Genomic DNA, 22,074 nt, shown 5'->3' on the forward strand with positions numbered 1-22,074 from the left:
ATACTCAGGAAAGCGCATCTTCTCGCTTACACGGTTCATTGCATGACTGCTTCGCGCTTGCATTCGGCGAGTTACGTTGTTCACGCTCTTGTGAATGCCGCACGGGACACGATTAATGCATTCGCCTGTACAATGTGACTTGGCGACTCGAAAATGCATTCAAGACAAAAGTGAGAGAGACATTCATCATGATGAATTCTGTAATATGCATTTCACTAAGCGTGTTACGCTACCGATGCGTTACGTTTACATTGTTACATCGTAGCTAGAAAAATCGCTGTATGATTCTCATGATTACATGTAACATTCATTTCTCGAGCGTTTTTTCTATCGAGCCAATTTGTAAGTGTTCAAATTTTTGTTTTGTTTACATCGCGATTTCAATGTACTTTGTGCAATACTCAGCGGTAACTTGCTTAAATTAAGGCTGCATTCAGATCTGATATCGTCTTTCTAACGCGAGATGGTTCATAGACAATGAATTCTATCATTTTCAGCATCGACACAAAGTTGTTTTAATGGTTAACACTGATGTACTATTAATAAGTGACATAGGAGCTTATTTCATAAGGGAGCTTATTTCAGATAACGCCAGATAGTCGTTGTGCACACTTTCTGCATATGTTACTTCCATTGAGATAAGTAAGTTAGAGCATAATGAATTTGTGATTAGAGACGAATGTCACCTTGTAAATGAATCTTTGAGAAATTTATTTGCTCGTACTAGTTAGGTGTAAATGAAATGGTCGAACCGTTTTGATTTCTTAAAACGCCTTTAATTGTTAGGGTAACGCATATGTAAGCAGTTTTTACTTCTACCTTTTTTTTTTTCCTTTTGTAATTAATAATTACAAATAAGTATTGTTCTCCTATAAATAAGTGGATGTACGTGCACTGTTGAAACTTACGATACTGATAATTATTAACGGTAATTCTCATTCACTTATAGTGTATGCAATGCCATATCTGTATTACGAAATCACGAATGAGCGCACATTTTTGTTTTTCGAACATGATATTATTAATTTGACATTTATCTGTCGCTGCGTTAGCATAACTCATGTATATGAGACAAGAAACGTCCAGTGCCAAAGTCGAAATATCGTTGCTCTTGTTTTAAACAAGTCTGACAATAATCTGGTATAAATTATTTGTTTAATGCATTTAGGTGTCTCTTTGTCAAGAATAAATGTAAAACTGATATATATAAAACCTTCTAGTTTGTAATAAACAAGTATTATTCTAACAGCTGTGTTCTTTCGCCATTGATAAGTCAAGTTATGCCGAGAGAATCGTATAAAATATCACAAGCATGAAGAAAAATCATGCTGTTCCAATAGTTGCGTGATTAGTGGACCGTTATTTTTAAATTTCATTACAACGCAAAACATGCATACAATATATTTATTTATATAAAGACGAATCTATTACGTTATCAGGTACATTATCCGAATATTCCAGGATAACTCGCTCCCCGTCAAAAACAGCCGTATCTTCGAACAATTTGGCTAAAGGTGTATCCATCGTGCTGCATATCAGATCTCCGGTGGAATGGCGGAAGAGCTTTAACTTATTCGCGGTGGCTGTGTTATTGTTGTTGGGTACCTTAAGCGTGTCCGCTATCGAGTCTATACACTTGCCGATCGTCCAGTGCATGTTGACGAAGGCGCCCTTCGACGTGCCTATGTGTTTGTTCTTAACTGTGAGCGGCAAATGTACGAGGAAGTAACTCCTCTCGCTCGTCGGTACGTTCTTGGGGCCGATCGCGGAACATTTCACACGCATAAGTTGTACCTGCGAAGCAGAAGAAGACGCGAATCTGTATTAGTTGCACTGACTAACTACGCTGAAATCATTTTTTTTATCTCATTTTATTTTATTTATTTTAAGTAACGTGTAGTAGTACCTTATTTGCCAATGTCGTGTTCTTGGATTTCTTCAGACTGTCCGCGATTTGTTGATCTACTATGGCCTTTGCCTCCGCAAACTGTTTCTTTGGTATCTGCCACTTCTTCAGCTTCTGCGTCCTCTCCGTTTCGCTCAACTCCAAGCATCCGTGATGCCTGTGCGCTACGCAAAAGTGCTGCTTACAGCTGGCACAAGGCATCTCGATCGGGGATGCGTCCTCGCAAGATTCCTTAGAGCACAGAAAGCTTGTTGCCGATTGTTCCACGACAGATTTCGTGTTCTCCGTTTTCGAACACTCATGCGAGTCCGTATTGAAATGCTCTTTACAGAAAGTGACCTGACAATGCTCGCACACGAACGGCAAGAAGTCCAACAATTTGCAGTCCTTCACCGAGCAGCGTTTGCCGGTCTCCGGAAATTCCATTGCGACAAGAGGATATCAAGGCAGCGACAAAGAGGATATCAAGGATTACAAATGGCTTTATTGACGTCTTCCGGCTGATTTTGGGGAGACTGAAAACGACGTTCAGTTGTGCAGCGGCGTCGGAGAGTGCAGATGATTGTCGCTGAGAGAGCTCAGCGCCAGATTATTCCACTTCTGCTCCAGCTCCTTCAACGTCATGTGAGAGTCGCCGTTGTCGCTCTCGGGATCCGGCAGCTCGGCCACCGGCGTCGAGATGTCGTCAATGGGCAGACGTTCCTTGCGCCAGCCCTCGTCGATCACGTCTATCAGCCTGCCGTCCCCGCACACCTGACTGTCCATCCCGTAAACGACGGTCAACACACTTAGGCTTGGGAAAACATCATTGTACTTACAATACTATTTCGAGAGAATTAACAAATCTTAAGTTGACTGAATATCGCATAGAGATCCCTACGTGGGGATCAAGTACAAATTCATTTTCATTTAGATTAAGAAGCGAATAAAACATCTGTGCCTCTCAGAGGCCAATTAACTGACTCGACTCCACTTTTTGTAAAATTTTCAAATGGAAATAGAAATGACTGTTGATTTATATTTTCTAACAATTACCATGTGATTCAGACAATTTCTCTACTCACCACCGAGCGAAAAGTTCGAAAACTCGTGAATCTGATCGTGGATACCTCGAGCCACAGTATAACCAGTAGGTCCACTTCGTGTCGGCACCTTTGATCTCCTTTTCCGGATCACGTGAGCATCCATCATGTTAAATCCAGGACCGAATTGAGAAAAGTGCCTCACAAGTAATAAAACAGATAAGTAATATGGATTCGATACAGTAAATCAATAAATTCAATGTGTAATAATCAATAAATTCAATCGAATAAAACGTTTTATTAGTAACAATTATTCGTAGGAGTGATCACTAAAGAAAATTTCTGATGTAATTGCTTATAAATTGTCTGACATATGTATGTACGTTCCTATCGTCTTGCATTTCATTGGATCCAACCCAAAACAAAAGTTGCGCGGCGATACCTGCGCGAAGACTCAGTTTTTCACTGAGTGGACCTACTGGTTATACTGTGCCTCGAGCTCGAGAACACTCGAGAATCTCGAGATCAGCTGGTCCAGCGACAATGCCAAGATCGGCAAAATTCGCAAAAATCGCAAAATCACGAGCACGAAATAACAAAGTGATAACAGATGAGAGATGATCGTCACCGTCTCATAGGACCATGAAAACGCGCAAGCGCAATACAAAGATCGGACCTGTGAACGCGGAATACTAATGTTGTTTTCATCATCATAGACGCTGTATGTCTATGACCGGGATAATCGGCGGGAAGGCGGGGGGAAGGGGGTTGTTGCGTGCGCGGGGAGGAGTTGCGTCGTCGCGTGTCGCGTGCGGGAGGAGTGAAGGAATTCGGCGTATTCCCACGAATCCCACGAGATCGGAGTAATTCAGTCGAGGAGGTAACCGCGCCAACCGTGGAATATCTTGGCGATTGTTTTCGCACGACGCGGATCCGCCTCGCGCGGATATAACATCGTAATGGCGACGCCGACCAACAGCAGCGGTAACCTCGTCGACGAGTTCGAGGAATCGTTTCAGGTAGAACGCATAATTTTACATAGTCTCGTGTTAGCGTTAATTTATCGTACCGCTTAATTGTTAATATTCATAATCGAGGAGCCTTTCCGACGTGGCATTTCCTCGCAAAAGTGACACGTAAAACTCAAAGTAGAATTGTCGCAATAAATTGGCCCACATTGTTGACGTACGCTGACGTTGTTATTGGTATTCTAGAACAATTTTTAAATAGAAATTTTTATTTATCCTTTTGTTTGAGAGTATATGTGATTGAATGTAATTGGAGGGTTTATCAATATTTTTCTTTAGGAAGTAATCGACAGTTTAAGGTATACAGACGAAATTTAACTATGTGATGCGACAAGAAATGAAAAATACTAGAAAAATAATTCTACGTAATAATAAATGTTTGTAGAAATAGTATAAGTCTTGATCTTTCGAATGGAGCATGTAAATTTGCTCAACTTTCTATAACTTGTTTAAGAACATGTAACTACCATGCTTGAAAGGATTTTTAAAAGAAACATTTATAAGAGTTAAATATAACAAAAATATAAAAATATATCTTGTGTGTGTATTTATTTTAGTTTTTTAGTATTATTTGATTCTAAATTTGCTTCCAAATATCTAAAAGATCATATCAACGTTGCTGAAATGTTGTAGAATGTCAATACAGGTTATTAAATCTCGATTGTCTCTTTCCAGCAATGTTTGAGTATTTTGACTAAGGACGAGGGATTGGGCAACAGCGGTACTGGTGCGTCTGGTGGTATGACAGTGGATAAAGACGAAGGTCGCGCGGAAATGGAACAAGCCACCATGAGGTTTATAGACCTGGCCAGGCAGATGGAGGCTTTCTTCCTGCAAAAGAGATTTCTTCTGTCTGCGCTGAAGCCCGAGCTGTTGGTCAAGGAAGAAATCAACGAGCTGAAATTGGAGTTGGGGCGGAAGGAGGACCTGATAAAAAGACATAACGACAAGATCGCCGTCTGGCAGAATATGTTGTCGGATTTGCAGGGATGGGCGCAGTCCCCTGCTCAAGGGCCAGCACCCAGTGGTAAGATAAGTAATGATAATAATAACAATTATCTAATCATAATAATCAAATAACTCAATAACATTGACATTAATAGGCTTACCCAATGGAAATCAAAGCGGGCAGAATCAGCAGGCGCAGAGTGGCAGCGGTAATGCCTCGATGCAGCAACAACAGCAAATACTGCAGCATCAGCAGCAATTGCAACAGCAATTGCAGCAGCAGCAGCAGCAGCAGCAACATCCACAATTGCAGCAACAATTGCAGCAGCAAATGCAACATCCATTGCAACAGCAGGTATTTAAATTAATTTAAATGATACCAAAGTCAAAATTTTCTTATTATTCGGGTAGATTGTTGTTAAATTTGATATTGAATGTACGCTTTTTACTGATTAAAAGGAAAGAGAAGGAATAGAAGAAGAGTGTGAGAACGAAGCGATTGATTATATTGATTGGGCTAAGAAGTTTGGCGAGATTGATTGTAGTTGGACTGAAGAGAATGATTGCAGAGAAATATTGTGGTTCTTTAATCTTGATTTGGGATGTTGATTTATATATATATATATATTTTTTTTTATAATTTCTATAATTTCGTTAATCAGCGATTTTCCATAGTCCCATTTCAAATTGTAAATTGATCAAATTGTTCGAGTAATTTATCTATCTTCCTTTTTTTATGAAATTTTATATGAGATGTTAAATCTATTCGTATACTGTGCAGCCATACTTATATCACGGGAATCTGGCTTTTTTTATACATATCAATTATATTTTGTTAATTACGTTAATATATACACATTAGTGTATATTTCATTGTCATATAATATATATTATAATATATAAATTCTTAAGGCTTTTACGGGTATTTTCTTTAAAAGTGCTAACAGGTTTACGGGCTTTTTTTCTCCTTGTACATTTTTAATGATATGCTAACGTTTCGTGAACAGCATCGTTCACGAAATGTTGGCATAACATTAAGACTATATCAAGACACGGAGAAAACCCGTAAATTTGTTAACTTTTAAATGTATATATAATATATATTATATACATATAATGATACATGTTATGCCCTATTGCTATTATTCGAGTTTTTGAGATGTGTGATTGCTTGTGTGCGTATGTCTGTGCGAAAGAAGACGTATGTGTGAAGAATCACATTTATACAAGAATTATATATTAAACAAAACACACACACACAAGAACACTCTCTTTCTCGTTGAAGACTGAAATACTCATTTTAGAATGTTAGATAATAATTTTTTCAAGCAGTAGTTTTCAATCGCCGAGGAGACGGGACAATCGGTCTCGCCGCGTACACAACAATTATAATGTTGCGCATAACATCAGTGCCTTATATAATTCCTATATAATTCCCACAAGCAACAGAAATGTATTATTATAAAAGAATAGATTAAAATGTCTTTTTATAATTAACTATGATAAAAGTAGATAATAAAAGTATAAATTTCTATTACGAGGAGTGTCGAAGGATATATAAAAGTTGTAAAACGATGCCAAAACAGTAAATATAAATGTACAATACCTAATGTACATATTATCTATATACAATAAATATGTACAAATACCTAGTAAAAAAAAGAAGACGAAGAAATGTAATAAATCTGTTAATAGCAACAATAAAACTTAGGAGTGTTCATAATTGATATACTTCATATTAATAGCAAGACGCGTAGTGATCTTTATATCATTTCATAAGATAATATAATAGAGACGTAGCGAAACGATGAACATACAGGAGACGCTTTCATCTTATTTTTTTAAATATTTTTTCTCATGAGTGATATTTCTTCGCGTTATATCCTGTATTTGTAGAAAAAGATATTTGTATATAAGATGCTCACTGCATGTAGATATTGTATGCATGCGCATCAAGTAATTATTGTTACACAAACTGCATTATGATTTTTCTGAAAGTTGATGGCAAAAAAACTGTTACTTGTAAAATTAAAATAAATGAATAAAATAACGTTGAGTTTCTTCTGCAAATAATTTGATACATGTGTTCCGCGAATAAAGACATTTTTTTACACACACCTATATGATAAATAGTGATACACAGAGCATTTAAACCTATTCTAAAATAGCTGTAAGCTGTAAAAAGTGACCAATCGTAGTTGAATATGATAAGGAGAATAATCGATTACGATTGGTCAGTTTTTCAACGGCTTACGGCTTATTGTAGAATTTGGCTTTAAATCTTAAGTTTGCAAGTGACTCATAAAGGAAGCATTACAGCCATTGCTGGGAGATACCGTTTCACTTATATCTTAGTTCGCAAGTTGCGGAATAAATATCTTTGTGCATCGCAAAAGAAAAGAAAAAAAAATATTGTGCTTTCTTTCATTTCCCTCGTCTACTTATCGTTACTCCTGATAAATCCGACTCTTATCATTCGTCTGCGCGTGTCTATCTGAACGTATGCATGTACGTGGAGCATACTCTTGGAGCATACTGTTTCATGAAAATATAACGGAGTAGTAGCACGCGTATAGCTCTTTTTTTTTACAATGTTATATCAGAAATATCGAATGATAGCAGCTATCTGTTTACTAGCTTTCTCACGAAACAGTTGTCCAAGAGTATGCTCCACGTACATGCATACGTTCAGATAGACACGCACTTTTACTGTACTGCACATCTTCGCTGCTTATATCATAACACACGTCTCAGAGAAAACTACATCCTCGTCGCATCTTGATTCTCACATCCTCATTTGATGTGACTTTGCAGGTGCAACAGGGTTCTGGTGGCCCACCTACATCCGGCCTCCAAGGGGTTGGTGTACCGGTCAATCAGCAGGGCATGTTCATGGCACAGGGTGGTGTAGGTGGCAGAGCCACCGGGTTCCCGGTCGGCGGTATGGGCAGTAGCGCCCTGCAGGGGCCCCTGGCCTACCTGGAAAAGACAACGAGCAACATAGGGATGCCAGAGAGGCGGAGTTGACGCGGAAGGGGGAGGGGCCGGGGCCGGGGTCGTGGAAGAGGCCGAGGTAGAGGAAGAGGCGGCGGTGGCAGTGGTCTACCTCCGCCACCACCGCTTCTCGATCCCTCAGACCCGTCGTCCTACGCTGCTGCTGCCGCAGTCGCAGCTGCTGCGGCGGCGCCCCTTCCCTCTCCGCAACAGCAGCCACCTCCGCCGTGTACATAATACGTGTGGAATTTTTAAGTTCTTCTTGTGGAAGAGACACTACGTTTGTACTTCCACGGTCGAGCACATTTGGTTGTCACGTTGGATGTTGTGTTCGATGTCATGGTTGTTGATTTGTGCTGCATCAGTGATAATGACGATGAAACACTGATGATTGAAGTGTATGTTACCGTTATATTGTGAAAATACAACAAACGCGTACAAATGTGTCATAATTTACGGAGCTTATCGGCGGTCTCAATGGCAAATATGTTTGAACAGTGCCAGTTTTTATTGTGATCCAACTTTGGATTGACGCTATGATTATACGAACATTCTTTCGCATTCCTCCCTGAAACTGTTTTGCGCGCGCGAAAGATGGTTTTGCATTTTTTGTACTAGTCGTAGAAATCGTAGAAATAAGATTTTAAGGGTGGGCGCACGGAATGCGCCATTGACGTAGAATGACAAAAAGTATGATCAATTACTTTGCAAATGAAGTGGCAATAAGCTGTACATACTAACGATATTTATGTGTGATGTAAGCAACAGGATTTTACTTGGTACACATAGGGATATAAAAGGATATATTCTTCCTATTTCTTTATATTATATCGTTAGTTTATGATATTGGTTCTTCGAGATTGAATCGTTGACACTTTTATAATAAACTGCGTTTATCGCTTTTGCAGTGCCTTTGGACATCCTATGAAGTGTACTGTTCATGCGATATCAATAAAATGTATATTGCGCCTAGTGTACTGTGCAATCACATCAAAATGTATGCTGATCGCACTAATATAAGCATCCTGAACATTTGCGTACAAATTCGAAATTTCCATGTTTACATAAATTTTCAAATAGTTTTTTAAAGCATCTCTGTGTGCCTGTAACTAATGTACACTTATGCATTAGATATAGACATATTAATACATATAAAACGAGCAATCTGAAAATGCAAATCAAATTTCCAAAAGATTGTGTTGTGCTATCTTTTTGTTAACATATTGTTTATTTTGTATGATTAATAATTTATGATGTGCGCCATTAGAGTACTTTTGACAAGTATTTATGTTCTATGCACATTGTCATAAAGTACAATAATTTTATTTATTTTATTTTATTTATTCCACGCGATAGATATATTGTAGATTAAATAAGTTAATTTTAGTTTAAAGTTAAACTGGATAATTATATAATTATAATAATATATATTATATTATAATAATTACTTCGAGACATATCAATTTTATTGATGTTTATTTTATTTTGAGTTAGAATATATGTATAGTATATAATTAAAAATAATATACAAGGTAACAGGTATATGCTCGTTTTTTATGTAGTGTGATAACCAAAAGAAATATTTTATATATAAATTGTCGATTTAATATGACAATATGAATATAGATCTATTTTTCATATTGACAGGCAATTTTTATATATTGCGCCTTTTGCGAGTCCAGGACAGAATGCTTATATTATTCATTATTTTTTTATAGATCCAACGTACTCATACATACGACATATGCAACTTTCATCCTATAGAATATTGTATTGTATGCACTGTAGTATACATATAATTGATACGAATGTTAATTATATACATATACAGAGCACGTTTTCTTATTTGCACTATTCCAGCTAGTTTAAAATCCTGATTGTAATAAGGTCCCGATAAATATGTAAAAGAAGAGGTCAACTTTACACACACGAAAGCAATTTGACTACAAATTGTAAAAAGGTTGTATAAAACTCATTTTAAAAACTGCCGCTTTTACGGACAATCAAACGTGATAGTCGCATGTATAAAGTGGAATTATCAGTTTCGATTTGTAATGGAACTGTATTTTATATAGGAGAACGGTGTCTAATAGAAGAAAGAGTCTCTCTCTCTCTCTCTCTTTCGCCGGATTTTTTTTTTTTTTAGAAAATAGGATACAGGACCAACTGTGCTGTGGATTCATAGAAAGGTTCGAAGCTAGGTTTCGCTAAATAACTTGACAAGTTTTCCAAACACTTCTATATATGTCAAAATGCAACGAATATATAATTATCAAGTTTCATGATACAAAATTTATCCGAAGATGCCTTCGACAAATGTAAAAATTATTTTTGAAATGAGTCACACAGCTTTCCACATCTAGATAAAGTAAAATTAAAGTATTCTATTTCAGACATACTTTTTCATCCGCATGTATACTTACCGGATTATAATATTTCCATCGTATAAGAAGTGGTAACTTAAAAAGATGTAGGCACTGCCTAATATGGCGAGGTACAATATAATTTTGATTCTAGGGATTGTATAGTCGTGAAGCATTTCGATAACGATCTCTCAGACAGAAATGTAATTGAGATGTTATCTTGATGTATCAAATATATCAAAAATGAAAAATGTATACGTATAAACCTTGATTAACATACTTAATGTACGTACTCTTCAAATATTCTTATAGTAATGGCAATGTATTTTCATGCAGCATGCAGAAATCATAATCTTTGCTAGCATTCGTTTTACTCTGCTAGAATGTTCAACTCAAGTTTCAGCATATTCAATATTCAGACTGATAAAGATAATTTTCAAATCGCATTCAACCTGCGTTATGTCACTGATCTTATACCCTCTCGAAGGAGCTTGTTATCTAGTAAGAAATTGCGTTAAAAATGCTGCTACTGGCCTGCGATAAGTTGTTTATGCGTTTTATCACTGAACATTATCATTTCAAGTCCGATTAAATGGATCGCTCAATATAATCCTCTCCATATTAGGCGCAATTCCCCTATATACATATATAGGTATATATATATATACATATATATATATATGCATATTTCTATATACATATCCTTCTGTGTAAACTTTTACATATATGCATAGAAAATTACAAGAACCCATTTGGCGCGCGAGTTACGTAAAATGAATCATCTTGCGGACCGTTTAACAGAGCGCCTGTAGGAATTGTATAAGCGTACGTGTCGGGCGCCCGGTCATTCCGGCCGGGATGTACGATAATTCGTCGTGGGCGGGTCCCATGACGCCAGCTATGTCCAGATGCATCCACGGTGTATCCTTGCTGACGAACTCCCTCAAGAAGGCGGCGGCGGTGCAAGAGCCACCGCCCTTGCACTTCGCGATGTTATTTATATCAGCGCCCTTGACTTTTTCTGAAAATTGTAGCAAGAGACTTTTAAGCTTTATACAAGCGACGAATAGCAACGATTTCATGTGTCTCAGCTTTCAGTATCCAAGATATATAAAGAATAGATAAAGAAAAAAAGTTTATAAAATAATTCCCCGAAAAGAATTTAAAGTAAAACGTAATAGCGTGTATAATCTTTAGAGCACTCACTTGTCACTTCATCGGTGAAGTGCTGCCACAGAGGGAATCTCCACACTCGATCGCCGGTTATCGTGCCAGCATTTCTCAGAGTTTCAAAAAGATTGCCGTCATTGCTAAACACTCCAGTTGCGGAGTTCGACAAGGAGATCCTCATGGCACCAGTCAACGTAGCGATATCCAAGATAAATCTATTTAGATTGATGATTTATCAGTTTATAATTGTTTTTTATAATTTGTCCAATATACATCGATAAAATAGGATAGTGCATAACGCGGTGAAAAAACACAGGAAAATTCGTGGGAGCATCTTTTTGAAGCATAGAAGTACGACGACAAGAAATAATTAGAATCCAAAATTGGAGATGGTAATTTTCTCATATTAATTCTAAATATCAATTTGTTTCAAGTAAACCTTGGATTAAACTGCTGAGCGTAGCACAGGGCGTCGGCGAGAATCAGCCTGCCCTCCGCGTCGGTGTTGTCCACGATGATGGTCTTGCCGTTCATCGCCTGCACCAGATCTCCCGGCTTCGTGGCATGCCCGGACGGCAGATTCTCCGTGAGCGGGATCAGCCCGATGATATTTTTCTTCAGTTTGAGCTGCGCCGCGGCTCGGATGGTGGCGGCCACGCAGGCGGCGCCGCTCATATCGGCGCGCATCTCGTCCATCTCCGACGGCGGCTGCGAGCAATCGTTCGCCTCTAAGTCTCAGTTTCTCACGTTATTTCTTCAAACGGAGAAAGAGCGGCTCTCTTACCTTAAGGCTGATGCCACCGGCATCGAAAGTGACTCCCTTACCGACGAACGTCACCGGTGGCTCACTCGGATTGTCGGCGCCCTTGTAATTGATCTCGAGGAACTTGGGCTGTTCGATGCTGCCGCGCGCCACGCTGAGGAACGAGCCCATCTTCTTCTGCTCGGCCCAGCTCTTGTCGCGCACCTGAACGCCGACCCCGAGCTTCGTCAGGGCCTCGAAGACCCGCTGCGAAAATATCGTGGGTGTCATCAGATTCGCGGGCGTGTCAGAGAGCTCGCGAGCCCAGTTCTGCGCCTGGGCTTTGATAATGCCGACTTGCCATTCCGCCCTTAAAAAATAAAAAATAAAAAAAAAACGAATTATTAGTTTTGTATTCATAAAACGAGATTTACAATTATTGTAGACATTTTCGATGAGTATAAAGAAACGTTACTTACTCTCCTTCTTCTCCGTATAGCGAGATCTTTGGTGATTTCTTTTTCTTCTCTTCATTTTTAAATCCTTGATAAAGCCATGTGGATAAACCAGCTCCCTCGGCGGCGGCTTCCGCGTCGCCTAGCGTTTCTAGCTTGATGTCCTTTATCTCGACGTCATCGAGTGCACGGCATCCCGCTAGAACAACAAAACTTTAATAGAATCTATAAGGCTCTAGAATAATGCAACTTTTTCTTTTTAACGATCATCACTAAAGTTTATGTAAGAAAGTTAATAAAAATTATCGCTTATATCACAAAGAATTATGACTACATCTTAAACGCACAAAAGAAGCTCTTTTATATTCTTTAAAATAATAATAACGTATTAAAATATAAGTATCAAAATTGTTACAGTTTACTATGTACGTTGGAATATCGATTTTCAATTTTAAAGGATCTCTAAATTTGAATAACAAAAGTGGAATGACTATATTTGCATAATTATGTAATTTTTTGGAATATATTAAGGATACCTGCTGCGGCAGCACGTACGCTTTCCTTTCCTTCATGGATCTCCTCAAGTTTGTTAATACCAAGACCCTGCTTCCCCAGTCCAACTACCGCGATTCCGGTGTAATCTGTTTCATCCAAACCCCAAAACACTCTAGCATGACCTTTAGGGATCTTTGGTCCTGCTCTGTAGCGCAAACATTCGTTCCAAGTTAGTTGAAAAGATCTGACCATATAATAATTTGTGAGGAAAAATACGCGACAGTAGACAGAGAGAGAGAGAGAGATATTCAGACACAAATTCATAAATTTATTAATTACAACAGAATCTAGGCATTCTCTTGACATTCAATCATGTACGGTGTACTTTGCAATTTTAAAATACACTCTAAAAATATACTATTCTTTATTCTAGAATATTCTTCTTTTTCATCCAGTTACACATTATACACATCGGTACATTTACAATTTACTCACTTAGGAGATTATTATAGCTACACATTGATTCACAACTGCTGTTTTTTATCTGAGCTACTGTATCTGTGTGGATACATTACATTACGGAACTGTTTCACATTCAGTTCTCACTAACACTGTTGAAACGAGCATGTTACAACCTATTTAGCAGCTTTAAGATCAAGATGCAAGGTAACGTCTCGCGTCAAGTACTGCGCAAGACCGGCCCCTTGTATATTAATATACAATGAAATATATCCGTTGATAATCTTCACAATTTGTTTTATATACAACAACGCTATAAGTAGTAATGTGACTTTGTCATGGGGTTTAGTTGGCATAGTTGTATCGTGAGACGAAATAATGAAAAACAGATTTAAATGACTACGATCGTAGACAAACAGGTTGCGACACTTCTTTTTATGAGTTTCCAAACGCACTAATATATTTTGCAAATGCAAACCACGATTGGTGCATTATCTCTAGTCTAAAGATAGTACTTTTTTTTACTGTTTCTAGACTACAGATAGTACACCAATCGTGGTTCGCGTATGCAACATATTAGTGCGTTTCGCACTTAAAAAACTCATAAAAAAGAAGTGTTGCAATCTATTTGTCCACGACTGCACATTACATGTAATTATATGTTCACCGCAAATAAGAAATATAATAGATCCACTAATACTCATGACAGAAGATTAAAGCAAGTTTATTATTTAAAAAAAATAAAACAGATTAAGTCAATTGTTCTTGACTTTCGACTTAGAATACTCGTGATAATATTGCCATATAAGGTGATGAAAGTGAATCTTGAGCCTTGATATTTCGGAAACCGGTAGAAAAGTTTATAAGCAGCCCTTGGTTGAACGGCGCTTCGAAGCGAAGACTTGAAATTTGCTCGTCACGCAATAAGTATCTCTCAATATCGCTCGACGAGCTGACACAGTTCGAGTGAGCTGTGTATTTGCTGCTCTAAGTTAATTAAAATAAATACAAATTAATTCCATCTGTATTTTCAATCTATCACTTTCGCAAATTCAACCGGCTAAAAATATTAACCGTGCGCAAGAAGTTCCCGCTACTTCACGTACGGTTATTCTTCCCGCAATAGATTTCACTTCTCTATTCGTACTTTGTACATTTTCTCTTTTCGCAACGTTAATATTACTTGGAACAACTTGCCTTAATTTTGTCTTTCTTAGAACAATAACTTGCTTTAACTCTGTCTTTCAACGTTCAAATATTTTTCAATTATTTAACGTTTAAATTAGGCTAACGTAATATTGCATACTTGTTAACAATATGGTCAAATTCAAAGACTATAATACAAAAAATTTATATGCAGTAAAAAAAATATCGTAACCAGACAGTTTCAATAAAACAACATGTGTTATCTATATGTTACCATTATCGGTGTAAAAGATATTTGAGATGTTGATTACACCTTATCACGGCTCTGTTTACAGGATTGTGCAATCATGATACCACCAAGTCTCGAGCTGAAAATTTCGTTAGTAACTGGTTGCAAAAAATTTTTTTTTAACTGTTGAGATTTCTATCACGCGGTAGCGAAAACATCGATATTTCGGTATTCAAAATATTAATATTGCGATTACTAGTGATTTCTAAGAAAATGCAGGTACGATTGCCAGTCGAAGTTACATATGTACATCAGTGTTATATTACAATTCAATATACGCATATTAGTTTTGATGATTCTCGTTCCGATGTTTCAATTATTTTCAATCGAGAATTTATATTTAAAAAAAATATATTATATAATATATAATATATAATATACATATACATATAATATATTATTATTATGTATATTATATATTATTATATATTATATTTTTTTAAAATATTTATATTTTTAGAGAATTTAAACAAGTGCATTTTTTTTCAGATTTACTCCGAAAATTTAAATAAAATTGAGCCGTTATCAAACATGTGTTTGTCATTTTTAAGTTTCGCGTTAAAAACAGATTTCGTGATGGATTAAAATATCGAAGCAATCGTCATTCGAACATTAAAAAGCGTTATTGGAAAATCACTCTTGAACACACGCATACACTATTGTAAAGGAGTCTATTTTAAGCGATTGAAGAATCATACAAGGATCGTTGGATTTGATTCATCTTATTCAATTTCTGTTGAATCCGAAAATCATAATTCAAATAGTCTTGGTATCCGGGAAATATAATTTTGGGACATATTTTAACAGAAAACAAATATATATATATACATATACATATGTAATGTATACATACGTAAATAAATGTACAAATCTAAATAAGTATAAATATATACATAGCTTAAAATAATTCCGCTATTGCAGGTTCTAAAACCCTGATGAGAAAGAATGATGGCTTAGATATCAATATACATCACAATATTTTTAAAGACAAATTCAATGTCGCAGACATCGCTCGACAAAATTAATGATGAAATCAACCATTGCTTTTTTCTCAAAATACATCCCAAAATTATTTCCCCGGATATTAAGATTATTTTAACTGTGATTTTTTAATTCAGCACGTAAAATTGAGTAAGAAAAAAAAAAGATAAATCCTACGATTCCTGCATGCTTCCCAAATCGCCTAAAATGCAATAGACTTGTGCAGACTCGGACTGTTTGCTTCCAAAAGTATTGTACTTATTGTAGTAAACGTCACTCTCTCAATCACATTGATCATATATTTAAAAATATATGTATATGTGTATATATATATATCTGCATTAAAATACAATTTAACAAGCGTGCAATTATGGTATCTCCGACAAATATTAAGTATCAATAACGTAAAATTACGAAAGATCATCGTGTTCATAAGTCATACGCACGAAATTTCTTTTTTTCGAGCATGTTATAATAATGCAAAAACTTTAATCATTACGATTCAGTCTGTTGAGATAGAATTATAGCTAAATTAGATTAGATATAGATTCCAAATCCGAAAATGTAATAATTAACGGTACCGATGTTCCTAATTATAACGTACACATAGCGTACATACAATCCAGAGAAAGTATCTGTGCTCTCTGATACATTGAGCATGGATCATTGGAAGATCTCCGCTTGCGATAGTTTTATTCACCGATATAGTGCATCTTTCAATGCCGTTTTCATCCGATTTATATTACGTCAATTGTACAAATTTTCACTACGCGCGGTCGTTATTTTAATTACGCTATTTAGAATGGATTCCGTTATTTCTCGTTGTTATTCACGCTTAAAATAGTCACAAGAGAGATACCATAAAATAAAAAGGGTCTAAGTGTATGCGGGGCTAAATATATTATAAAAACGTAAAACAACGTATATTTCATAAATTTCTCTCTTGAAATATAATTTTTGTCAGACATTATTCTTATATCTCTAATCCTTTCGCTACCTTTTTTTTTCCATTATTTAGACCCGTTTTAATTTATAGTAATCGAATACACGTGTTTCACTCATTAAGTTCTCAGTTCAACAACTTTTTCCTAATCTCCTAATCTCAAACCAGCTCTAATATTTTGATAATCCCTTGAGAATTGGCGGCCACTACGACATTAGACATCTGCCTCCAGCACACCGCGGACACGAACTCGTTCAGATCTTCCTCCCTTCTGTCCTGCACCTCCAGTATGCTTCGAACGGCGTCGAATTTGTACGAGAACAACTGCTTTGTCAGTCCTTTGTAGTACACGTATAGCGCGTTGTTCTCGGATCCACAAGCTACGTAATCGCCGTCGGTGGCGAGTCCGACAAAGTTCTTCTCGTTCACATGCCCGACGAACGATCGCAGACAAAGCGGATTATTTATGTTCCACATCTTCAGCTGTGAATCCGTGCTGGCCGACACAATTTCCTCCTTGTTGATAAACTTGACGTAGGAGACGGCTTTGCGGTGGCCCTTGAATATGCACAGCGCCTCCTTCATGTTGCGCAAATCGTAATAATGCACGCAGTGATCCGCGGAGCCGAACGCCAGGTGACACGAGCTACGTGGATTGAATTTCACGCAGCACACATTTGCCTTCGCCTCTAACGACGCCACGGAGTAATCGGTATTCAATGCCCACAATTTGACCCGGGCGTCGTCGGAGCCGGACGCGATCAGTCTAGTGTCCACGTCGTTGAAATCGACGGACCAGCACCTCTTCTCGTGCTCCTGGAACGCCTTCGTCCGCTGACCGGTCATCGCGTCCCACACCGTCACGGTGCCTTCGTAGTCCGACGAAGCGAGCATCCCCTTGTGAAAGGAATTCCACGAGACGCAAGAAATCTTGGAACTAGAAACCATCTCGACGCAGGGATAGTGAATGTCGACGGTGTCCCGTATCACGGCACCGTAATCGAATACCTTTATACGCTTCGTAACACCGGCGATCGCGAAGAACTCATTGTCCTTATCGAACTCGATACTCGAAACGATCGTGGAATTGTTGAACAAATCCGACGAGTAGTTGAGAGTGGCCAGTGGACGCAGGGAATTGTACCTCGAGAACTTGACGAGATTCTCGCGAAACACGTCCAGACCGGAGCTCGTGCTGTGCACGCCGCCGTGCTGCTGAGCCTCGCTCTGGGACTGCGACTTCTGACCTAGCAGCAGTTCCTTGCCGCGGGAGTCGAAGTAGCACTGAACGAAATCGTCGAAGTGAGCGTGCAACCGCTTCCTGCGCACGGCCAGGGTCGATCCACCGGACTGGCTGACGCTCGCCGGATTGGCGAAGGTGTCGGCCGCGCTGGTCGTCGTCTTGTCGCTAGGCTTCACCATGTTCGAGTCTATTATGTCTATGAGGCCGAGCATCTCCCGCCTGATGGCCGACATTTGCGCGGTGTCGTTCTCGCTCGCCTTCTTGACGTCCTCCACCCGCGGGCACTTGCTCTGCACGTCCTTCAGAATCGTCTCCACCTCCTCCATGTCCTTCTTGATCAGCACCACCTCTTTCTGCAGCTGATTCCTCTGCTCCTCCTTCTGCTGCAGCAGGTGCTTGAGGAACTCGTGCAGCAGCTTGTTCTGCGCCGTGCAGGTCTCCGCCTCGAGCAGATGCTTCCGCTGAGTCAGCACCTCGAGCATCACGTTCACGTCGGGTAGAGTGAGATTGGCGCTCTCCGCCGCGACGATGCTCCGCAGACCGTCGGGCGCCGACGGATCGCTACCCGCCGCTCCGTGCCTGCCGTTGTCCGCGTAAGAGCCCAGCTGGGCGAGGCCCTTGCTTCTCGTCTTATACTTGGACACCAGCTCGTCCAGCAGAAAGTTGGGAAAAATGTCGTGCTCGCCCAACGTGAAGCTGCATTTCGGGCAACGGTCCTTAATCTCTAAGCACTTTACGATACAGTGGTGGCAAAACGTGTGCCCGCAACGTGTGATATACGCCGTGTCGATGAGATCGAAGCAAATCGGGCACATGTAGTCGTTGCTCTTATCCTCTAATATCCCGGTCATCCTCTGCAGCACGTTCGTAGGCGGATGGGGCTTATTAAATCTACCGTCGCCTAATCCACCACTGCTCCCTGCGCTGCTATCGTTCCCCATATTACCGTCGCCAGGTGCCGACATTACTACTATATTATTACTCTACTCGTATTCCCTCAGTCAGTCTTGAAGCAGTGATGGTTAATTAACGGATATAACGGCTTTTTAAAATCTCCTATTTCGATTTGTCTGACGGCGCGTCGAAAAGAATTATATCATAAGTCAGGCAGTATTATATTCTCATTTATAAAGCGCAGCTGTGTTTCTTAGGATATCCTTTTTGTGCGGAGCAAGTTGCGCGCTTCATATCATGCGTATAATACCGTCACTCTCTCACTCTAGTCACTCCTGAAACAATGAAAATAATGCCAGTGAGCTCGTGCGGCGGTAAGAGACTATTGTTGGAAGATTCAAAAATTTTTCGATATAACAGAACAAATAGTAACTTTGTATACATGAGAATTTCAAGATAAACAAAGGGAAAGCACTTTTGAATGTCAGATAAAAGCTCAGGCAGCATTATAACAATTGTTTCAGGCTGGAAATATGAATAAAATATTTAAACATATTGTTATATTGTATGACGAAACGAAAGTGAAACAACAATTTGGAAGTGCAAATGCTGTGTACCAGGGCGGCGGGGGGAGGGAAAGAGAGAGAGAGGACGAAGGGAGACCTTGTATATACACGTCGCGGTTTCTATGCCTCGGTGCGTCACACGCTCGTTAAACTAAGTGTGTGCTAAGAGTATGTACATGAGGGGAAAACACAGATCTCAACTTCGTCGAGAGAAACAGAGGACTTTGTAATCTGGAGAAAGAAAAAGGGGGTACTCCTGACGCGAGCGTAACATATGTGTCCAAATCAGGTCAGGGGTAAGTCTGTGGCGAGACGTATTCTACAACAGTGGCGCACAAAGGGGGTACAGCCTTGTTAGATGGGTGAAAGAAAAAAAAAAGTACGATACTAAAAACAGAACGGCGCGCGGCTGCGTGGCGTTGAATGCCGTTTATCTAAGACTCGCGCGGAGACTTGCACAAAAAGAGATTTCTTTACAGCGTAGGTGGTAAAAGTTTGCAGCGGACACACTTACAGCAGGATGTTCTTCAGCAGCTTGCCGTTAACCAGCTCATTGTACTTGGCCGCCGTAGGGGTGAGCACGACGTTGTCCTCGCTCTCCGTTTCGTAAACACCCAGTACCAGTCCCGTCTACGGAAAGAAAGGGGGCAAAATGTGTCAGGGGGGAGTCGGGCGACAGCGGGAGGACGAGGTCGTCGACGAGGGAGCATGGTCCGCGTATTCGGGGGTGTCCGAGAAAGCTCGGCGTCGAACGCGCTGACGAGGACGAGAAAATCAGCTCGAGATAAGTACGGGCCGAGAAAGAGTGAGAGAGAGAGAGAGAGAAATATATCCCGTGCGTGCACACGACGACGGATCGCATCACGTATTGCATCACGATTCGTCCGAATTTTCCGGGTTTGCCGCGAGGAATTTCGACGTCCCGTCGTTACGGAGGAGCGAACGCGCCGTTAATCGACGAGGCGGAATCGCGGCGATTACCTTCATGATCGATACGCTGGCGAAGAGGCGCAAGTGCGAATACTGCGAATTTCCGTACTGCAGTGCTCTAGCCCTGATGAAAGACAATGCCATAATTCGTTCCCCCAGGAGAGAGCGTTAAGCGCGATACATAATGCACACCCCATCATGCCAGCCGCACACGGCACGCCACGGCGCCTGGCGGGCGTGAATCGACGATTCCGATAGGCTGGATTTGATCTGCGAACGTTGGCGCCCAGGCCACGCGGCCGTGCGAACCGCGCGAATTTCGAACACCCCGAGAGATCTCTCGGTCGTTGACGACGATCGAGGATTTTACAGATCGAAACAGTCGCGAGAATATACTTTCTTTATAAACTTTCTACGTAAAAATTCTTAGGGATCTGCAGACTCCTCTAAGTCTCTTTACAATCTATATCTTGACAATATAACGAATAGAATTTATGTTTTGTTTTGGAGAGGAAAACTCAACATTACAAAAAATAATCGTAGTACATTGAGCTAAAAAATGATCTGATAACATAAAGTATCGTAAAGTAAAGTGAAAGTATATTTTGAAAGTTTAATCTTTTTGTGTGAAGTAATCATGTTTACCATTTGCTCCAGTATACTCTTTTTTAGTCAAAAACTGAGAAGCTTGCAGTTGCAGATGATTATCGATTTTTTAACAAAAAAAAATGTAGATTATACGTACGTTTCGTAAACAAAACTTTGTATGAATTTTTCAAAATTGTTTTAAAAACAAGATATTGTACATATTTTATTTATATTTTTAAAACACTTGAATTCATTTACACTTTCTAATTTTCAATTATGATAAACGAACTTTGTCTCAGAACTGCAAAAATTTTCCTATACTTGTAATTTATAATATACACATTGAAATAATAAAGGTTTAATAATATTTTCATTATATTTATAAAATAAGTTGAATATTTTACATACAACATTTTTTTATAAATATATGTATGTATTATAATATATACAAATATATTACATATATGTATATAAAGCAAATATATTTTGTTATGAGAACGTAAGAATTAATTTTAATAACTTTTAATGAATTAGCATTAATTTTCCAAAATTTAATGGTAATTTTACTGTTTTAAGAAGCTACTGTTTTAGCGTCGCATTGGTCGACAACATCAATTTTAAAGTAAATAAGTCAAATGATTGAAGAACGAGAACATGTACGAAGGCATCGACAGCCGAGAAGATAGAAACGTGTCAAATGAAATGTAAACGCGACGCGTTTGCGTTTCATTTGATACGTTTCGAGTTCTCGTTGCATGTACTTGATTAATACTTCCATCTCCTTGGCTGTGCCTTTGCCTCGTACATGCTGTCGTTCTACACGGTCGTTTCGTATCGTTCATTCTCCACAGCCTGCCCTATTCATTCGCGTTTTCCTCTTTTTTCCTCAAGGTTTCCTTCAGTTTGTTGTCA

General features: G+C 39.0%; 5 protein-coding genes across 6 annotated transcripts; 1 reads left to right on the forward strand and 4 right to left on the reverse strand.

The window, feature by feature from the left end:
* Positions 1-490: 490 nt before the first annotated feature.
* LOC105456852 (AN1-type zinc finger protein 1-like) lies at positions 491-2,351 on the reverse strand. Its single transcript, XM_011701188.1, has 2 exons — positions 1,907-2,351; positions 491-1,794 (listed from the first exon to the last, which is right to left on the reverse strand). Exons 1-2 carry the CDS (start codon positions 2,330-2,332, stop codon positions 1,405-1,407), a joined length of 816 nt encoding a protein of 271 aa, XP_011699490.1. The 5' UTR covers positions 2,333-2,351; the 3' UTR covers positions 491-1,404.
* Positions 2,352-2,370: 19 nt separating this feature from the next.
* On the reverse strand, positions 2,371-3,550 carry LOC105456853 (anaphase-promoting complex subunit 13). The gene is made up of 3 exons (XM_011701189.1): positions 3,422-3,550; positions 2,971-3,015; positions 2,371-2,699 (listed from the first exon to the last, which is right to left on the reverse strand). The coding sequence occupies exon 3, from the start codon at positions 2,669-2,671 to the stop codon at positions 2,435-2,437; it is 237 nt and encodes a 78-aa protein (XP_011699491.1). The 5' UTR covers positions 2,672-2,699; positions 2,971-3,015; positions 3,422-3,550; the 3' UTR covers positions 2,371-2,434.
* Positions 3,551-3,661: 111 nt separating this feature from the next.
* On the forward strand, positions 3,662-7,931 carry LOC105456854 (mediator of RNA polymerase II transcription subunit 28-like). 2 transcript variants are annotated; one of them, XM_011701190.1, is made up of 4 exons: positions 3,662-3,947; positions 4,632-4,983; positions 5,060-5,259; positions 7,719-7,931. In XM_011701190.1, the coding sequence occupies exons 1-4, from the start codon at positions 3,888-3,890 to the stop codon at positions 7,929-7,931; spliced, it is 825 nt and encodes a 274-aa protein (XP_011699492.1). In that variant the 5' UTR covers positions 3,662-3,887. The 2 variants fall into 2 exon arrangements, with proteins under 2 accessions (XP_011699492.1, XP_011699493.1); XM_011701191.1 differs by lacking the exon at positions 7,719-7,931 and adding an exon at positions 5,364-6,954.
* Positions 7,932-10,122: 2,191 nt separating this feature from the next.
* Positions 10,123-20,750, reverse strand: LOC105456856 (cytosol aminopeptidase-like). Its single transcript, XM_011701193.1, has 8 exons — positions 20,626-20,750; positions 20,159-20,274; positions 13,165-13,328; positions 12,653-12,827; positions 12,216-12,543; positions 11,871-12,139; positions 11,468-11,646; positions 10,123-11,282 (listed from the first exon to the last, which is right to left on the reverse strand). The coding sequence occupies exons 1-8, from the start codon at positions 20,716-20,718 to the stop codon at positions 11,056-11,058; spliced, it is 1,551 nt and encodes a 516-aa protein (XP_011699495.1). The 5' UTR covers positions 20,719-20,750; the 3' UTR covers positions 10,123-11,055.
* On the reverse strand, positions 15,724-19,407 carry LOC105456855 (E3 ubiquitin-protein ligase RFWD2-like). The gene has a single exon (XM_011701192.1). It carries the CDS (start codon positions 19,147-19,149, stop codon positions 17,101-17,103), a length of 2,049 nt encoding a protein of 682 aa, XP_011699494.1. The 5' UTR covers positions 19,150-19,407; the 3' UTR covers positions 15,724-17,100.
* Positions 20,751-22,074: the final 1,324 nt, after the last annotated feature.

This window comes from Wasmannia auropunctata, unplaced genomic scaffold (genome assembly GCF_000956235.1).
Source record: "Wasmannia auropunctata unplaced genomic scaffold, wasmannia.A_1.0 LD335514.1, whole genome shotgun sequence".
NCBI lineage: Eukaryota > Metazoa > Arthropoda > Insecta > Hymenoptera > Formicidae > Wasmannia > Wasmannia auropunctata.